Below are 19,468 nucleotides of genomic sequence, written 5' to 3' on the forward strand. Positions count from 1 at the left end.
TGCAGGAAACATATAGGTTATTACTATAGATGTCCATACTACTCAAAAAATTTGGTTTCGGCCTGGAGGGGGATGTGTCACGAGAAAAATCTTATTTCTCTGGACTAAGTTGTCAGAGACGAAAATTCCACTGTCATAACCACAATTTGAATTTTGCTGCGAATGTCAATATTGGGACCCCAAAAAGATGCAAAAAAGTTTGACGCTCATAGCTCCGGACTTCTCCCAACGATACCCCTAGTAAGAGAATCAATTTGACAAGAATCTGTATGCCGAAAAAAATAATGTTTCAAACAAGAAATGTAGCTGAGATAATTTTGAACAAAAATATTTAGGTAAAGTTTGTTTAGCAGTAAATGGTTGACTTCAATTAGTGCGGTCGTAAATCTTATTAAATTTATCTGACTTGACCCATTGTTAAGACCGGTCCGGAGCGATAAGCAAACGAGGTAGACAGAGTTGGTCTTTTGACAATTAACACTGACTAGACGGTACTCCTATAATAAAGCAAAGGATCCACAAAATTTACAATAATTACGACGACAAAAACAAAAAAACGGATGTAAAATATATTGCTTTGCCTTATATAACCCGAAATTAATGTTTTCAAATGAGTTTTAAAATAAATTAAGAAATCAAGATTGACAAATTTTACCAGGAAACATATTTAAATTTTACCTGAAACCGGGCCTTTTATACTATTATCGGTTAACCCAGGATGTTTATAGTCGGTACTAATTGAAGTCAACCATTTACTGCTAAACAAACTTAACTAGCACTTTTTGTGTAGAATGAACCGTTCTCTCAGAAACAACGCTTGAAGCGATCGGCGATTTTTAATGTCAGTTACGCACGCGAAATCAATTTTTAAATCTGTATCAACTCGACGTTTAAAATTCGATATCTTTTGATCAGAGTGTCCTATCCAAAAAAATCAAAGAGCGTTGTAGAGGTGACAAATGCATCATTCGTATGAAGTTGTTCGTTTGGATCTTGCCTCAAATGAAGTAAGTTTCTATAAAGCTGTTAAATAAACAAACATTGCGCGTTTTTTGTGATTTCTTACGATTCTCATGAGAACAATAAAACTTATCACTTCCATTAACCGGTCACTGTGGAATTTGCATTGTTAGAGCCTAATCTTCAGAACCTATAACATGAAATTTTAATTTTGAGTTTTGACTTCAAATATGAGCTATTTGAAATATGCCTAAAAAACGCTGAATTTAAACTTTCACATTACAATCAATCCAAAATGTTTAAAGTCGTTTCTTTTCGATTGCACAAGTACGTTTTTCAAAACTACACAACTTTAACAACAAATTCCACCCAATGTCGTCTTCGTGGAAGCATTTTCCATGATGTGACATCGATACACAGCACGAGTATAGGAGACTAGTGCTAAACAGTGGCGCACCCACGGGGGGTTTTGGGATTTAAACCCAGGGCATATAAAAATATATAAAGAATAGTAGGAAAATGTAACTTGCTTTTCACAAACAATACAAAAAAAATTTCGGTGCCCAAGCCAACCTCCCCAGAGGAAAATTCTAGATGCGCCACTGCTGCTAAAGAAAATAAAAACATTGATAATAATAATAAATGAGTAATCTTAATCAAGGAGTTAAATATTACAACTACCGACTATCTATAATGTTGATTTTACTGTACCAAAATTACGATTATTTAGTTCTTTTCAATAATACAACCTTTTAGCACCCTTGAGGGAGAACAAAAATGTGTTTTATATATTTTAGACATATTTGAAGTCTCTTTTTTATTTATGTAGATCCAATACAAAAACTAGGACAAATAATCCCCGGACAAAAATCTCCACAATATTTTTAGACAAAATATCCCCACAAAAAATTCCGGACTAAAAATCGGCAAGAAATATTTGCTGACGAATAGTTCCCTAAAAATTTTCCCGTGAATGCAATCGACTCAAATGTTTTTCAGAATCAGTGCATGAGAGTTATAGTAATCGCCATGAAACCGCACAAAAATAATGATTAGCAGTTAATATTAAGCATGAATTGTAATTTCGATTATCAAATTTTGAATTCCAATTCCATGTTGAAAACTTCAAATTTTACATGATAAAAGAGTATGAGTTTTTTCAAAAATCGTGGAAGATATGGGGAATGAGCTAAGTATGTGGGAATCTTGTTGTAATATTATTCGCTTAAATCTTTTGCTCACTCTGCTTTGAATAACTATGTTCAAAACATTGCCTCTTCGTGATGCTAACTGCTGGTCCTGAAAACGATACTCTTGATTGTAATGCAAAAAAACTTGTTCCTTTTTGTTGGAAATTTGTGAAATGAAATGAAATGGGGAAGAATTGTGGGGATGAATTGTGGGGATTATTTGTCCGGGATTTTTTGTGGGGATTGTTTATCCGGGGATTATTTTTGTCTGGGTATTTTTTGTCCAGGGATAGTTTGTGGGAATTTTTTTTGTCCGGGATTATTTGTCCGAACCCCCCAAAACAACTTTGAACTAAGTCAACTGACAATAAAATTAGTAATTTGTGTTCCTTATCGTATTTGTTTGTGAAAATATACTTCGTTTTTAAAGAATATACAGGTAGGTTGAGTGCCAAGTTGTAACAGCCTATTTGCTTGTATGTATTACTATTAGTGCTTGTACTGGTGCTTAGCGCTTTTACCGAATGTTACAATGTTGTTAGGATGTTACATAGGATTCAGCAATGTCCAAGCGATATTTCAAGCACCTCCTAATAATGTCTTTACTGAATTTACTAATATGAAGGAAGTTGTATAGAAATAAATGGTATATAGTCCAGACTTAAAGTTAATTGTTTTTTGATACAGGGTGTTTCACACAGACCAATTTATCTGTGAAAACAATCAAATTTGAAATGTGAGAATTTGCATTTCTGGTAATACCGGAAGATGTCATCTAGCTTATAACTTTTAATAGAACCTAAATGTTATCTAATATTATATTTTTAGAGTCTTCTTAAAATTCTAGACATATTTTGTGTAGGTAATATATATACGTATATCTACCTACTATGTATCAAAATTTTATATTTGTTCAAGTTTATTGATAATTATATATCCTATGGCTCTTGAAACATACACGTACATTATAAAGAACACAATATATTTATTACATGTGTAACAGGTTAGGTTCTCTCCTCTGATCTATCATTATATGATCTAGTAATATGTCTGGATTGTAGTTGTCCTCAGACACATCGTGGTAACGGTCGTTTTCATTATGTACTTACATCTATGATGTATCAGGTTCTAATTTTGTTCAGCATGGACATGGACCATCTTTCATCATCCAGCTTTCTGTGCCCAAATTTGATCATAGGCCTCCCCAATTTCTTCCAATTCTGACAGTTTTGAGCTTCCTACGGCGAATTCCGAGCGACTTTTTTAACTTCGTCGGACCATCGTGCAGATGGTCTATCTCTGCTCACAATATCCACACTGTAATTTTTTGTGCCCACAGACCGTCATTCATTCTGGCTACATGGCTCATCTAGTTCCACTTCAGCCATGCTATTCGCTCTATGACATCTGTGACGTCATAGAGCGATCCTTCTTCTGATTTTCTCGTTTCTAACCCTGTCTCTGAGAGAACAACCGTTCCATTCTGCTTCGGTCCACTCTGAATTTGGTTGCTGTGGCCTGGGTTAAGGCCTGTTGTCACTTTAAGGTACGATTCCGACAACGACTGCAGACGGCAGTTACAGTTGTCACCATGACAGGACCCCGATTTTTGACCCTTCGTTATCGATCATTCGCTATCTGTACACTAAACATATACGAAGCGAATACGTTTGATAACGAAGCGAAGGGTCAAAAATCGAGGTCCAAACGTATTTATTTTGCACTATTAATTTTTATAATTATTAGCAACTGACGTTCTGCCGGACAGCAGTTGCAGTCAGTTGTCGGAATCAATCTCATACAAATTAATAGTGCAAAGTAGTGATGTCTGTCACCGCGACAACTGCAACTGACGTCTGCAGTTGCCGTCTTGACGTTGCAGTTGAAGTCGTTGTCGGAATCGTACCTTTATAGTTCAGTCCATGCGGTCCTGAGGTTGAATTCTTCTCCACTGTTGACTTTGCTGATTTTGTGGGAGGTCGTCTGGATGGAAGTAAACCATGGTCAGCAGCATCTATGTAAGTGGGGTGGGAGATTAGAGTTGTTAATAATCTTTTTGCACTTATTTGTAAGAGAGTGTATGCGTCGTAATTTGAGTGATGTATTTTGACTCGGTACTGAGTACAAATTTTCAAATTTTAATTTAATGTAATTGCAAAGATAAATGCAGTTTATGTGAAACACCCCCTCTAAAATGATTTTAAAAAATGTATATTTATTAAAAGACAATGTAAACTAACATAAACAATCTTGATAACCTAAATTGAAAGTAGAGTTGCTGAATCTTGGCTATGTTACATACACACGCAATGCATGATATCCGTTGATTTTTATTTTGCCTTCAACACTGTACACAACCTTTTTATTATGTAATAAAGTATTCTGATAACAATTACTAGCTAATATCGGTGGTATTTATTAAAGTTACAGTTAGATTAGATCCTGGGTAGTGATTAGCTAGGTACCTAAGTTGTCTTTGAAGAATGATGAATAGACAATAAATAGATACTAATGATTTTAATGTATACGAACGTCATCAGTTTGCTAGCAGTGCCTGTGTTTTTTCTATTTTCATTTTTCTTGTAGATGACTCTAAAATAAATCCAGAATCTGCAACTCTGTAGTTACGAAGCAACGCAATTTGACCATATGCAGAGTGCACCAAAAATCTGGAAACGCCTGATTATTTTTTAGACCCCGTTCACATGACAAGCGCTTAACGCGTTTTGATAACTCGCGATTACAACTACATACACTTTACTTACCGTTTGCATCTAAACATTCCGTATATGTATTTGGAACCTAGGAGTTTTCTATTGGTTCGTTGCAGCACGCGGTCATATTTTAACCAATAGGCGGCGAGGTTCCAAACGCATACAGGGTGAGTCATGAGGAACTGTACATACTCCTACCTCGTATAGAGGCTCCTATGGGGAATAACAAATGACCATTAAAAAGTGTCTGCTCCCATTGTTTAATAATATACAGGCGAGTTTCGCATTTTGACAGAAATTTGTATTCGTCATAATTTTTGAACGGTCAGATCGATGTGTCTTTTATTTTGGCCAATCGTTACACTATTACCACCTAATCAACTAATTTATTCAAACTAGAAAAAAATCAGGTTCGGCTTTAAAAAAATTAGTTCGTTTGGGTCTTAGAAAAAATTTCACCCTGTATACGCTTTTTGAAAACTCTAATATGAATTTTACAAATAAGACAAATAGGCAATTAAAATGGCATATTTATTTTTTCCCCACACGATTACTTAATTTTTTATTAAAAAATCAAATTTGTCAAAATCGGAATTTTAACCTAAAAATAAAAAAAAATTAACTCACGGTTTAACTCGCTACAACTCTGTTCCATTTTAATATTTTTTTTCTGAAATTTTTACAGCACATACCTCTTACCATTGTGAAGACTATGAAAATTGTTGTAGACTTTCAGTCTTCTTCTTGTAAAAGTTGCAAACTTGTAAATCGCAAAAATTAGGTGGAAAAATTTAAAATTTATCAATTTGATCACGTCTATGTTAAACTATAGAGTCCAAAAGAAATGTTATTGGAAGTTTTAGATATAGACGTGTTATAGAAAAAAAAATGGTAAAACTTTTAATTTTAAGAAAAACGTTGTTTTTGTAAATTAATTTTTGTAAAAAAAGTTAATTTTTTTAAATCTATGCAAAAACTTTGCCAAACTTTTTATGCATAGTCAAATTTGATTTTTTAATAAAAAAATAAGTAATCGTGTGGGGAAAAAATAAATATGCCATTTTAATTGCCTATTTGTCTTATTTGTAAAATTCATATTAGAGTTTTCAAAAAACGTATACAAGGTGAAATTTTTTCTAAGACCCAAACAAACTAATTTTTTAAATCCGGGCCTGATTTTTTTCTAGTTTGAATAAATCAGTTGATTGGGTGATAACATAAATTAAATATTTGTTAAAAAAATTCATTTTTGTAATAAAAGTTTTTTTTTAAATCTATGGTTCACTTTACCAAACTTTTAATTATTCATAGTCAAATTTGATTTTTTTTATAAAAAATTAAGTAATCGTGTGGGGAAAAACAAATATGCCATTTTAATTGCCTATTTGTCTAATTTGTAAAAATCATATTAGAGTTTTCAAAAAGCGTATACAGGGTGAAATTTTTTCTAAGACCAAAACGAACTTATTTTTTAAATCCGGGCCTGATTTTTTTCTTGTTTGAATAAATCAGTTGATTGGTGGTAACATAAAATAAATATTTGTTAAAAAAAAATTAATTTTGGTAATAAAAGTTAATTTTCTTAAATCTATGGTTCACTTTACCAAACTTTTAATTCATAATCAAATTTGATTTTTTTATAAAAAATTAAGCAATCGTGTGCGGAAAAAAATAAATATGTTATTTTAATTACCTATTTGTCTTATTTGTAAAATTCATATTAGAGTTTTCAAAAAGCTTATACAGGGTGAAATTTTTTTTAAGACCCAAACGAACTAATTTTTTTAAAGCCGGACCTGATTTTTTCTAGTTTGAATAAATCAGTTGATTAGGTGGCAGTAGTGTTACGATTGACCAAAATAAGAGACACATCGATCTGACCGTTCAAAAATTATGACGAATACAAATTTCTGTCAAAATGCGAAACTCGCCCTGTATATTATTAAACAATGGGAGCAGACACTTTTTAATGGTCATTTGTTATTCCCCATAGGAGCCTCTATACGAGGTAGGAGTATGTACAGTTCCTCATGACTCACCCTGTATACGGAATGTTATTCGGTACCAAATTCATATACGGAATATTAAATATTCGTACACCGAAAAAGGTAAGTTTTTATTAGAGACTGTTAAAAGAAGATTAATTTTAAAATACTTGTTACTGTATTATTAAATAAAAATAAAACAATTATAGTATTTGGAATGTTATTTGGTGCGAAATTCATATACGGTTTGTTAAATATTCGTAGAACAAAAAGACGATTTTTATTAAAGCCAATTAAAATGTGACTGGTTTTTAATAGTATATTATGCAACGAGCATTTAATGATAGTCATTATGAAGCGAGTATAAGGGATACGAAACGAACCGCCTAGAGGCGAGTTTCGTATAGAGTACGAGCTTCATAATGATAATTAAATGCAAGTTATATACACGATTTTTTCTATGATCATTCACAAAAAAATATATTCAAATTTATTAATTTTGTAACGCAAACAAATTAAGTAGTTTGTCAGTCTGACAGTTTGTTTTCATATTGAGAACTGTCAAATAGTATGTATTTGATTCGCCATTGGTTATTGCGCCTGTGCCACCTTTATCGCGAATATCATATCGCGATTCTATTGGTTATAAGTCTGTATCATAATGAAGTTCATTATGATACAGGTAGTGACATCATAATTGATATATTATAGTATGAGAATAGAAAAATTATTGTTAATGTATTATTAAAGATCCACAAGGAAAAAGGTTTTCCTGTAGTTGGCTGTATACCATATAATACAAAAAACGAGTAAAGCCCTTTATAAAAAGTCTATATTTAAAATCCCTGAAAAGGGCTACATCACAGAACTAGTTTTCGATTGGTTGCCCAATCATCATCAGTGCTTTCCTAAAATGAATATAACTTGATAAAATGATGCAAAGGTTTTAAAATTTTGACTACGTTTAAAAAAAGTTGTAGGTTATACTCACGTGACCTTACCATGCTAACCACGAAAATATAATATTACAAATTTTATTTACATATATTACATATTTACAAATATTTTGGTGGTTAGCATGTAAGATCACGTGAGTATAACGTACAACTTTTTTAACCGTAGTCAAAATTTTAAAACCTTTGCACCATTTTATAAGGTTATATTCATTTTAGGAAAGCACTGACGATGATAGGTCAACCAATCGAAAACTAGTTCTGTGATGTAGCCCTTTTTAGGGGTTTTAAATATAGACCCTTTATAAAGGACTTTATTTGTTTTTTTGTATTATATGGTATACAGCCAACTACAGGAAAACCTTTTTCCCTATGGATCTTTAATACTACAGTAACAATAACTTTTCTATTTTCATACTATAATATTTCAATTTTGATGTCACTACCTGTATCATAATGAACTTCATTATGATACAGATTTTCAATAACATACAATTTTTTAACCAATAGAATCGCGATATGACATTCGCGATAAAGGTGGCACACGCGCAGTAACCAATGGCGAGTCAAATATATACGCTTTGACAGTTCTCAATATGTAAAAAAACTGTCACTGACAAACAGACTGCCAAACTACTTAATTTGTTTGCGTTACAAAATTAATAAATTTGAATATATTTTTTTTGTGAACGATCATAGAAAAAACCGTGTATACAACTTGCATTTAATTATCATTATGAAGCTCATTCTATACGAAACTCGCCGCTAGGCGGCTCGTTTCGTGTAGAATACGAGCTTCATAATGACCATCATTAAATGCTCGTTGCATAATATACTATTAAAAACCAGTCTCATTTTAACTGGCTTTAATAAAAATCGTCTTTTTGTTCTACGAATATTTAACATACCGTATAAGAATTTCGCACCAAATAACATTCCAAATACTATAGTTTTTGTTTCATTAAACAGTAACAAGTATTTTAAAATCAATCTCCTTTTAAGAGACTCTAATAAAAACTTATCTCTTTCGGTGTACGAATATTTAACATTTCGTATATGAAATTGGAACCGAATAACATTCCGTATATGCGTTTGGAACCTCGCCGCCTATTGGTTAAAATATGACCGTGTGCTGCAACGAACCAATAGAAAACTCCTAGGTTCCAAATACATATACGGAATGTTTAGATGCTTACCGTTTACACGTTAACGCGCGTTTAAGTCATTGTGAAGTCATTGTAACTGTCATGTGAACGGGCTCTTAAATGGATAGTTCGAATTGTACAAAAACTTTGACACGCCTACTATGCAATATGAAGATTTCAAATTATATGCTTGCAATGTTGCCAGATTTGACTTTTTTCTGATACCATTACTACCATTAGTCACTTTGGTTTTTTAAATACAACATTCTTGGAATCGTCACTTTAATACGAGTTTAGCCTTATATAAAAATTGGCATTTTGTCGAGTCACGAAGGTCTTACATAAATAAAACTCCTCAGTGCCAAATATTTTTAACGGTATTTAGTAAATTATAGAATGTTGTGCTTTTGACATTCAGTTCAATGCTGTAATTCATATACCTAACAATAGCTGGACATTTCTGGAAAACTTTTATAAAATAAATTGTATTAAAAACTAAAGCTGACAGTTGTTTTATGTGTTTTTAAAAGTTCTATAATAAAGATGCTTTTAATGAAAGGGAGCACTTGTTGTAATGATTAGGGGCTATGACGATAAAAGATCTTATAGTGAAGTAGCCAACTTTGTAAAACAATTCTGTTATCTATAAGACGACGGCAAAAAAAGATAAAGCGCTTTAAGGAAACTGGACGAATGAAAGATGGCATTCGAACAGGTAGACCAAAAACTGTTACAAATTACAACAAAACTTAAGATTTAAGAGTAAACAGTAGTGCGTCATCAATATTTTTGTTTTTCGAAAGTTCTGCGAACTTTCAACAGTGAGGCAACAGTACGTCGGTAATTCGACACTGACAGTGACATTATACTATCAAAAACAATAATTTTTATACTCATAGGCGCGCTAAATGTTGCCGAGTCAGTCACGTTATATTTCTTGTTATAGAAATTCGATTTTTAGTAGATCCAATGTGACACAAAATCTAGGCATGGGATAAAAAAGTTTATTTGAAGAAAGTGTATTTTTTTGTTCTTCTTAATGGCGGTACAGGCTCCTTTTTGCAATATTTTATTTAGTTATAGAGTAATTTCCACATACTAACATATTTCTCAAATTGGGCTCTGTACCGCCATTCTGTATTATATTACGAATATGTGTGCCAAATATCTCGACAAAATATTCAAAATTACAGCCGCAATCTTGGACCGCGTGCGTTGCTACCTGTTGATCGCTACTGTTGCCTCTTAATGCAGAGTTTTGTTGAAGATCCACATACATCTGCATCTGCACGCAGAGCTGCACAAATATGTAGGACATTATTCAGTTTTTTGCGTGGATTACATAAGAATTCATTTTAACCCAATAATATCCAGTGATTGCAAGAATTAAATGAAGATAACTACGATCGTAGATTACAGTTTAGTGAGGTAACGAAGAGTAAAATTGTAACTGACGAGAACTTCGTTAATAAAATATGTTTTTCCGACGAAGCAATATTTATACTGTGTGTGAATGTAAATCGCCAAAATTTAAGGTATTAGAGTGAGGTAGATCCACACTGGATACGTGAAAACCATACCTAAAGACCACAAAAACTAAATGTGTGGTCGGGTGTTTTGACTACTCAGTAATTGGGGCATTTTTTATGGATTTAACAAGCTATAATTGTGAAATGCTACAGAAATAAAATTGTATCTGCTCTCAAAAACAAGTTCGCAACCAATCTTATTGAGTTATGGTTTAAACAAGTTTAGCTCCAACTCATTTTGGTGTAAATGTTCGGCGTTATTTAGATCGAAACATTTCTCGGACGATGGATTGGTAGATTAGGTAGTATTGAATGGCCTCCTCGTTCACCTGATTTGAATCCTAGAGATTATTTTTATTGGGGATACTTGAATCCATGTTAATTTCTAGAGAAAGACGGAGAAACGTAATAGACCGACTCTACCATCCTTTGGGATACTGTGGCCCTTTTTCTATTTAATATGGTTTTATAGAACCGTAACTGATTTTATGAAAGGAAATACAGGAACTGTTGCAAAATGATGAAATATCTTCAACTATTTTCCGTTTGGTAAATCTTTCAATGTATAACAGCACCGCTTAAAATTTTGTTCTTATCTTTCTTACTACTATATACCTATTGGCTGACAGACAAGTGCTTAGAACTGTGTGCATTAATATAAGTGGATATTATTTATCAAACGGAAAATTTTAAAAATTTGGGTTTTATAGTACCTAATACCTGAGGTTACTATTAATATGTTTTCTTATATTGTTTATAACAGATCCAGAAATTATGTATAGTAGTTTTTAAAGAAATTTATACTGTGTTAGAAAGTGACTGTAGAACAGATAAAATGTTAAATATCTTTATTTTTGATAGTATTTAATGCCTTTTTACCAGAAGACTTATGTAGGTATGTAAGTTACAATCATGATTCATGTTAGGATGAAAATTGTCCATCATTTATTCAAATGGGACACGAGCTGCTAGGACAAGCATAGGTCGGTATATCCACTCTTCGAAAGTCCAAGCATCTACTCCATACAACAAGACAGAGTGCATGTAGGATAAGACTGAGCCTGGTTTTAGTTGCTCAGTTGCACAGAAAGTGCAACAAAGTGCTCTCATTTTCAACCTGACAAAATTTGCAATTCGCACTTTCTGTCGGTCAGATTTTTTTTGTCTTTTGAGACAACAATCTCTTGTTAGGAGACATACAGTAATTCGCAGGTCTTTCCTATTTACATCTAGTAGATCTTTGGATGTCTTCTTCGAAGGTGCATTTATAAAAGCCTTCAAATGTTTGAGACCCCTTTGTTCGTATCAGTCGTTACGTTTTATCCTTTCCACCTAGTCTTATATCGTTCTTTTGCCTGTGCCTCTTGCTATGCGAACGAAAGGTTATAGGTTTAAGTGATTTTTTGCCACTGGCAAGTAATCCACTTTTTCATTCTCTTGAATGCCAATATATTTTATCTAGACATCCAAAGTAAAGTTCTCTCTGTCTCATTCTCTTTCTCTCTCTCTCTCTCTTTTTTTTCTCTCTCTAATGGCGCGACAGCTCAAGCCCTGTTCTTCCCAACATCCGCCTTCAAGTATTCCTTCCCTTAGCTTCTTTCTTTCTCTTATATACCATATGTATCTTTTTAGCATCGGTTCTCACTTCACCTATTCATCTCTTTCTTGGTCTTCGCAATAGTTCCACTAGCCCTTCTACGAGGTTTTCTGTTATCTCCAACTCCCTACTGTATGGGCTGTATTTGTTTGTATTTGCTGTGTTAGCAGACCCTCAAGAGGTCCAGTTTTCTAGCCTGCTTTTAGCTGCATCATTATTGATAATCTATCCTCCACTATTTTTAAAAAGATTAGTGCTTGGTTTATAACCCTCTCTGAGTTGTTTCAGGAATTTATGTTTCTCTAGTGTGGCTTTGATTGAAATCCTCATTCATTTTTATATTTGATCGTTTTCGTATCTCCTCTTCTTTCTTTTGCAAATTTGGAGTGCTTTTCTAGAGTATACCGTTCATTTCTTTTGTGTATGTCTTGTTTAAATTTTTCATCAAACCAAAGCTATTTTCTTTGTTGTTATTTAATTTTCTCTATCATCTCTATCCATCGCGCTCTGGATTCTATCGGGTCCTCGATTGTAGACAGTCTAGTTGCAACCGTTATTTGAGGTCGGTAAAAAGTAACTTTTTCGATACAATATATTAGCTAAAGGATCTGTAATAAACTATAAGTTAAACGTATTAGAAAGTGTAATAATATTTTGTTTTCTTATATACAACTAACAATTGATTATTTTTTCAGTCGCTCCTCTTTCTCCAACCAAAATGGCAATGTTTCGTAAAGCTTCTCTAGAGGAATTGCTCAAGTCAAAGATGTCACCCACCGGGCAGTGGCCTGCAAGTATCATTCATATCACAGAAAATCCTATATCAGCAGTCGTATGCTAAATGTTACCGCAAACTGTATTGAAATTTATAATTGTGACTGACGCGATTGGTGGAATATTTTGGCTGTAAATTTAAAATTACGCAAAAGAGGACTTCATCAAAAATATCGACACGGTATAGTGGAGCGTGACGAGACATCTCGTAACGCCACAGTTCGTAACGCCACAGTTCGTAACGTCACAGTTCGTAACGCCGGCAATTCGTAACGGCGACATTTCGTAACGTCAAAGTTGAATTATTGTGTTTATTTTTGTTGGCGTGGAAACCAGCTTTTATTACAGTTGCATCAGGCTAAATATTTTTAACGCATTTCATATTTCGTGGAGAAATGTATTTTGAAAATTGTGTTTTAAAAGAAATATAATCTACCTGTAACAATAATTTTACTATGTACTTTAAACTGATGTCAGGATAAAAAATATATTCTTTAGTTGTCATATTTACAAAAATATATGCAAAAATATGTGTGAAATATATTTAAAAGGAAGTGGTCTTAAAAGAAGTGCCACTACTTTTAGTGTAGGAAAGTATGCAAAACACATGCATTGTATACATTCAGTAATGCTAAATTTGCTAAAAAAAATGTTGACGTTACGAATAGGTATAGTTACGAAGAGTCGCCGTTACGAATTGGCCGTTACCATTTGTGAGGTTATGAACTGTCGCGTTACAAAATGTCATAACCATAGTGAAGGCTTTTCTAAATATTGTATATACTTAATAAAACACTCTCTACACTTGGAACTAGTTTGTTTCAGTACCAAATAAGTCACGTAAATTACTTAATTCTATCGGCTTAGAAGAGTTGGAGTTTATGAACATTATTAGCCAACAGGTAATAACATGAAAGACATTAGTTTTTTTTTCGAAAAATTGAAAACCATTGCTTAGTGGCGTTTTTTTGTTTGAAAAAAATGCGCATTTTGGTACCAAAACATTCTATTTTGAAATACATAAGTCTAAAATAGGTTATGTTTATACTGTCATCTGTGCTCCAAAATGTATAGAACATAATATTATATATTCGTATCAAACACTCCCTTCCATATCTCAACTGCTTTTAATGTATAAAATTATGATATTTAGTAAAACTATTGAAGTTATTAAATATAACATGCACTGCCAAGAAAAAGTGCGCAAAAAGCAACGTGTGATTATATTCCTGATGGTTAAGGACAGGTTCACATGACAAGCGCTTAACACGCATGTTGATAACGCGCGTTTAGAACTACATACATTTCATGTAGTCCGTACACATGCTGACGCGCTTTTAACGCTGCTTTGGCCATCGACTGTTGTCAACACGTGCTTTGAGATCATTGGTTTCCTCTGTTATGACTTAGTTCTGTAGTGTACACATCAATTTTATGATATTTTCTGCAAAACCGTTGTTAACATCTTACACCTATGTTAAATACGCCATTTATTGCACATGATGTCAAATATACATTCGATATACCGGCGTACCAATGTTAAACGATGATTAAATATTTTTTTGGCATGTCCTCCCATATCTTCTTCTTCTTCACGTGCCATATCAGAAATGTCAGACGTTGGTGATCACCATTGCGAAAGAAACTTGTGTTCTTCCTACATCTCTTCTGCCCTCTATTTTGCCTTTAAGGATCAGTTGTAATATTTTATATTGATTTTCCCTCACTGTATGTCCCAGATAAGATATGTTCTGGTGTTAACAGTCTTTAGTAGTTCTTTATTTTTGTTGACTCTCCTTACTACTTCTTCATTCGTTTTTCTTGCTCTCCAAGATATCGACAGCATCCGTCTATTAATCCATATTTCCAATGCTTCAGTTGTGTTCATGATCGATACTTTTAGCGTGCATACTTCTGCACCATACAAAAGTACAGACCAAACACAGCACTTAACCCTTCTTTGTCTTAGTTCTAAACTGAGATGATTAATACAAAAAATTTGGTCATTGCTATTCTGTTTTATTTCTATATCTGGATCTAGTTGATCCGTTATCCCCCATATAGCCGCATTGTATTCTCCATCATGACAAAAGCTTCATCAGCCACTATCACGTAAGGCAACACTGTTGATCTGTTTTGTATACAACAATGTCTTTATCTCAGGTAGGCCTAATGACCTCTCTGTTAAGTTTTTGAACGAAGATTTCATGAATATAGGTGAGTCACTGTTTTTACCGTAGACATGGCACATTCAACACCTGACAAGCACTCTTCTTCTTCTTAACGTGCCCTATCAAGTCCCCTTGACGTTGGCGATTAACATGGCGAAACTGTCTCTGTCTCTAGCTATTCTAAATAGGTGTTCTGCTTTCTTTATTCCTGTTCACTCCCGGATATTCTTCAACCAAGAGACCTGCTTTCTACCAACTGACAAGCACTCACCATACCTATATTGAACACTATACAAAAGCCTACCGCGCGTTAACCGCTTGTCATGTGAATCTCCTCTTATTCATTGGCCGGAGAGAGAGAATAGGGGGAGAGTCGTAGCTCGAAATATGTTTGAGCGCTTTTTCTTCGCTGTGAATCAAAATAATATAGACGTATATATTTGCTTTTTAAAGCAATTGTTACTGAATCGATTTTTTACTAAAACCCCGCACTGTGTGTCTACATTTTTGATGACGTTGATACCCTATATCCATAGAATTAGAGCTGAAGATAATATTTTTATCTATGTATTATTAACAGGTAAATCAAAATATTGGAAAGTATGTGATTGTTGATGTGAAAACAGGATTAGAAAAAGTTACTTGTTATTTGTTAGTACTGTCAAGAGCTTGCATAAACTCTGAAAGCTCCAACATTTGGTGTATCTTTATAGGGCGCGTCCATTGCACGCTGTTTTCCGAGTCAGAAAGCCGAGTCCGTGTGCGAATAATCCTAATAACAGCGCGCAGGTGCACTTTGGACAGGCCTGTTTAAATGCAAATGATTATTTGCACACGCACTCGGTGCTGACTTCGGAAACCAGCGTGCGCTATAGACGCACCCTTACAAGATAAGTTTTAGCTTTGTCTAATATATATGTACAGCTGATAAGAAAAATAGAGTTTATTTAACAGGAGCGTTCAGAGTTTGTTCAAATATCTATTTGTTGTTATAGAGCAGACACTACATGCTGTGAATATTCTGATATTATTACTGGTGTATTTGGTATTATTATTAAAAATTGGACACATTTATCTACAAATTCATGTTCAGTTATTCTGAATGTTGTCAACAAATTCTTAGATGAGACACTGCAAGAATATCCTAATATAGATCTGTTGGAATATTGTCTTGTAACATACAACTAGATTCAACCATACAATACAGTTGTTAGGTTGTCAAAGCATTTTTCTCAAGTGATTATTTCACCTGATAATTTGTTTACCACAAGATGCTACCATACTACCTGACTCAAAGCAACACTTCCTCTTTTATCTTCTTACTGAGTATAGCTAAGCGAGATCACAAAATTTAACAAGAAATAATAAAATACAGAATACGATTCTCTTGATTTATTCACTGTGCTGTATCATTTTATAACGTACGTCATAGGAATTGCTAAATGTTAACATAAACATTTAATAGGTACTTCGAGGAAGAAAGTACGTCTGCGAATATTATGTACTTTTTAACTAGCCTAAACACAGACAAAATTAATTTGTGGGATCTCGAAATACAGCCTAGATAGACGTAATAAAATAGTCTACGAAATAGTATAGGCATATCTTGGTACAGCACAATCAAAATATTAAAGGGCAGTTATTACCAGGAAAATGAAAACGCTACAATACAGGCCAATGTTTTGGACTATTTCCTATAATTGGTGGGTGTTTGGTGTGGTAGTTGGTGCTTATTTCGAAAGACACAATGGTTATATGTTATCACCTGAGAATTTGTCGAATACGAATGTTGTCGAAGAGAATTAACCAGTAATATTGTTCAGAATAGTGGAAAGTCATCTGATAGGATTTGAGTTGTAATGAATTTCAATACAGAAATTATAAAAATTCGTAGGCCACTGCCGCTCTTATTCAAAGAAGCACATATCTTTTAGTTTAGACAAGTACATGATCTGAATTTTTTTAGAATACTGTCGAAAATCCTTCAAAAGTCAAGATTTAAATTTTGATGTTTATGATATCGATTACATTATATATAAACCTAATTAAGATGTATATAAAAGTAACTTATATTTCATAATACATAATACAGTGTTTTTGATCATTTGAGATATGTTTATTTTTGACAAATTAGACATTTGACATTAGAAGCGCCATCTTGAAAAGGGCGTGTCTCACTCTTAAATAATAGCCAATGCTGTGTGATTTTTGGACAACTATCTTTTATACAGTTCACTCAGCTTAAAAATCAAGTCCAACTTAGGAATACATCAGTATAACTCAGTATATAAGCACAGGTAAAGGACTGTCAAATAAATTTATATGCCATTACACACAATACACTGGTATGGACCATTTGACAATGTTCTTTGTGACAAATTAGACATTCGGTATTAGATGCAACACCTTGAGAAGTTCATGTGTCATTCCTACGTAGTAGTCAATGCTGTGTGTTGTTTTTGCACAACTATCTTTTACACAGTTCACTCAGCTTAAAAAATCGAGCCCAACTAAGTAATACAGCAAGCAATACGACCAAGTCGAATACACCAAAAGAGGTAAAGAAGGAGAGTGGAGTAATGAACCGGGCCTCTGAAGACATGCCTGAGATTACCATAGAGGAAATAAAGAACGCACTTAAAAAATGAAGAACGGGAAGACACCAGGAGACGACACCATAGTGGTGGAGGCCATAAAAATTGGAGGAAGTATCCTATTAGAAAAAATTCAAGGCCTATTTAATTTTTGCTTTTCATAGAATAATTCCCAGTGAATCAAACAATGCTCTTATGGTGATGTAAAGGGGACCCCACAAATATTCAAACCTACCGACCCATTAGTTTCCTGTCACACATGTACAAGCTTTTTGTCAGGGTGATCACTAACCGACTTGAAAGCAAATTGGACTTACCAACCAGTAGAACAGGCTGGCTTTCGGTCAGGGGTTGGGACAAACGATCACCTACTATCACTGAAGGTATTGATAGAAAAAACCGTCGAATATAACCGACCACTAGTACCGATATTTGTTCAGCGAATATGCAGCTCCATCAAAAAACTAACAAATTAAAAATCGAGAGAGGTGTTACACAAGGAGACACAATGTCACCGAATCTTTTCACGGCTGTCTTAGAATAGGCGTTTAAAAACTGAACTGGGCCAACAAGGGAATACGCATAGACGGAAAGCAACTCCACAATCTCCGGTTCGCTGATGATATTGTAGTAATCGCTGACGACATCAACGAAACAAACGAAATGCTCACAGAGCTTGCGAAAGGAGCTGACGAGGTTGGTTTGCAAATAAATAAAAACAAAACCAAAATGATGACTAACTTGGTGTTAGGAGGATCAATAACACTCGAAGACAATATCATAGAAGAAATAAGTCAATATCGATATCTCGGACACGACATCAAAATTTCTAGAGACAATCAGACCCAAGAGATAGATAGAAGGATTGGTCTAGGCTGGGCAGCATATGGCAGATTGAAAGACATATTCAGCAGTGAAATTCCTTTAAGCCTTAAAAGGAAAGTATACAATCAATGTGTTCTTTCAGTCATTACGTACGGAGCTGAAACACTAACATTAACCAAAGCAAGGGTGTCAAAGCTGAGAATAGCATAGCGGAAAATATAAAGATCCATTCTATGAATAAGACTTACGGATTGAGTGAAAAATTTAGAAATGCAAACAGGTTGTGCAAGATATCATAGAAATAATTACCAGATTAAAATGGTTACATGGAGCGAGGGTGCAGGATGACAGGTGGACAAAAAGACTGTTAGAAGGGAGACCTCGCATGGACAAGAGAAGCAGGGGCAGACTACCAACACGCTGGACAAACGACATAAAATGAATGGTAGATGGATGCAATTAGCACAAGATCGAACTTTCTAGAGACGTGCTCAGGAGGCTTATGTACTGCAGTGGGCAAGAGCAGAAGCTGGATGATGATGACGACTAAGAATATGAGCACAGGTAAAAAACTGTTAAATAAAAAATCGATTCTACGAAGTAATACAGAATACAGTTCTTTTACTGGTTTGGTCGAGGAATGAAGGGCACCACAGATCAGGGACGCCGCTGCATAATTGTTCTTAATGATCCGGCTCGAAGGACCATGAAAAAGACTGGATTGTACTGTTGTCAATAATAACTGGACTTGGTTTGACTATATGTTGAATAACTTGATTATAATTGTAGAATTTCATTTGATAAAAGTGTTAATGGATCAATATCGATCTTTCCTATGGTAATTTCAAAATTTAAATCTAGGTTTTTGACGGAAATCAAATAAAATACCGATCTGACCCGATAATCTCGCTAAGAATCGAATAAATCCCAATCATGAAATTTCGAAAGCCTAGACTTGTTATTGACATTAATTACATAGGTCTGCTTAAATAGAAACGTTTTTATACTTAAGGCCCTAGGTCAAGCTTTCG

At 34.0% G+C, this 19,468-nt stretch overlaps 1 protein-coding gene and 1 long non-coding RNA gene across 12 annotated transcripts in view; one reads left to right on the plus strand and one right to left on the minus strand.

Annotated features, from left to right (window-relative positions):
- LOC114339236 (protein NDRG3) overlaps positions 1 to 14,929 on the plus strand; it is a 658,690-nt gene extending 643,761 nt beyond the window's left edge. For 7 of the 11 annotated variants that reach the window (XM_050661376.1, XM_050661374.1, XM_050661373.1 and 4 more), the window contains one exon: positions 12,769 to 14,929. In XM_050661376.1, coding sequence (XP_050517333.1) covers positions 12,769 to 12,914 — 146 coding nt within the window. In that variant the 3' untranslated portion in view covers positions 12,915 to 14,929. The remainder of the gene's footprint in view (positions 1 to 12,768) is intronic. The other 4 variants (XR_007700645.1, XR_007700646.1, XR_007700643.1 and 1 more) reach the window with 4 other exon arrangements.
- LOC126891996 (uncharacterized) lies at positions 13,786 to 15,960 on the minus strand. Its single transcript, XR_007700648.1, has 2 exons — positions 15,290 to 15,960; positions 13,786 to 15,120 (listed from the first exon to the last, which is right to left on the minus strand). It is a non-coding gene; the product is annotated as an uncharacterized LOC126891996 (long non-coding RNA).
- Between the last annotated feature and the right edge of the window lie 3,508 nt (positions 15,961 to 19,468).

Source organism: Diabrotica virgifera, chromosome 9, assembly GCF_917563875.1.
Source record: "Diabrotica virgifera virgifera chromosome 9, PGI_DIABVI_V3a".
NCBI lineage: Eukaryota > Metazoa > Arthropoda > Insecta > Coleoptera > Chrysomelidae > Diabrotica > Diabrotica virgifera.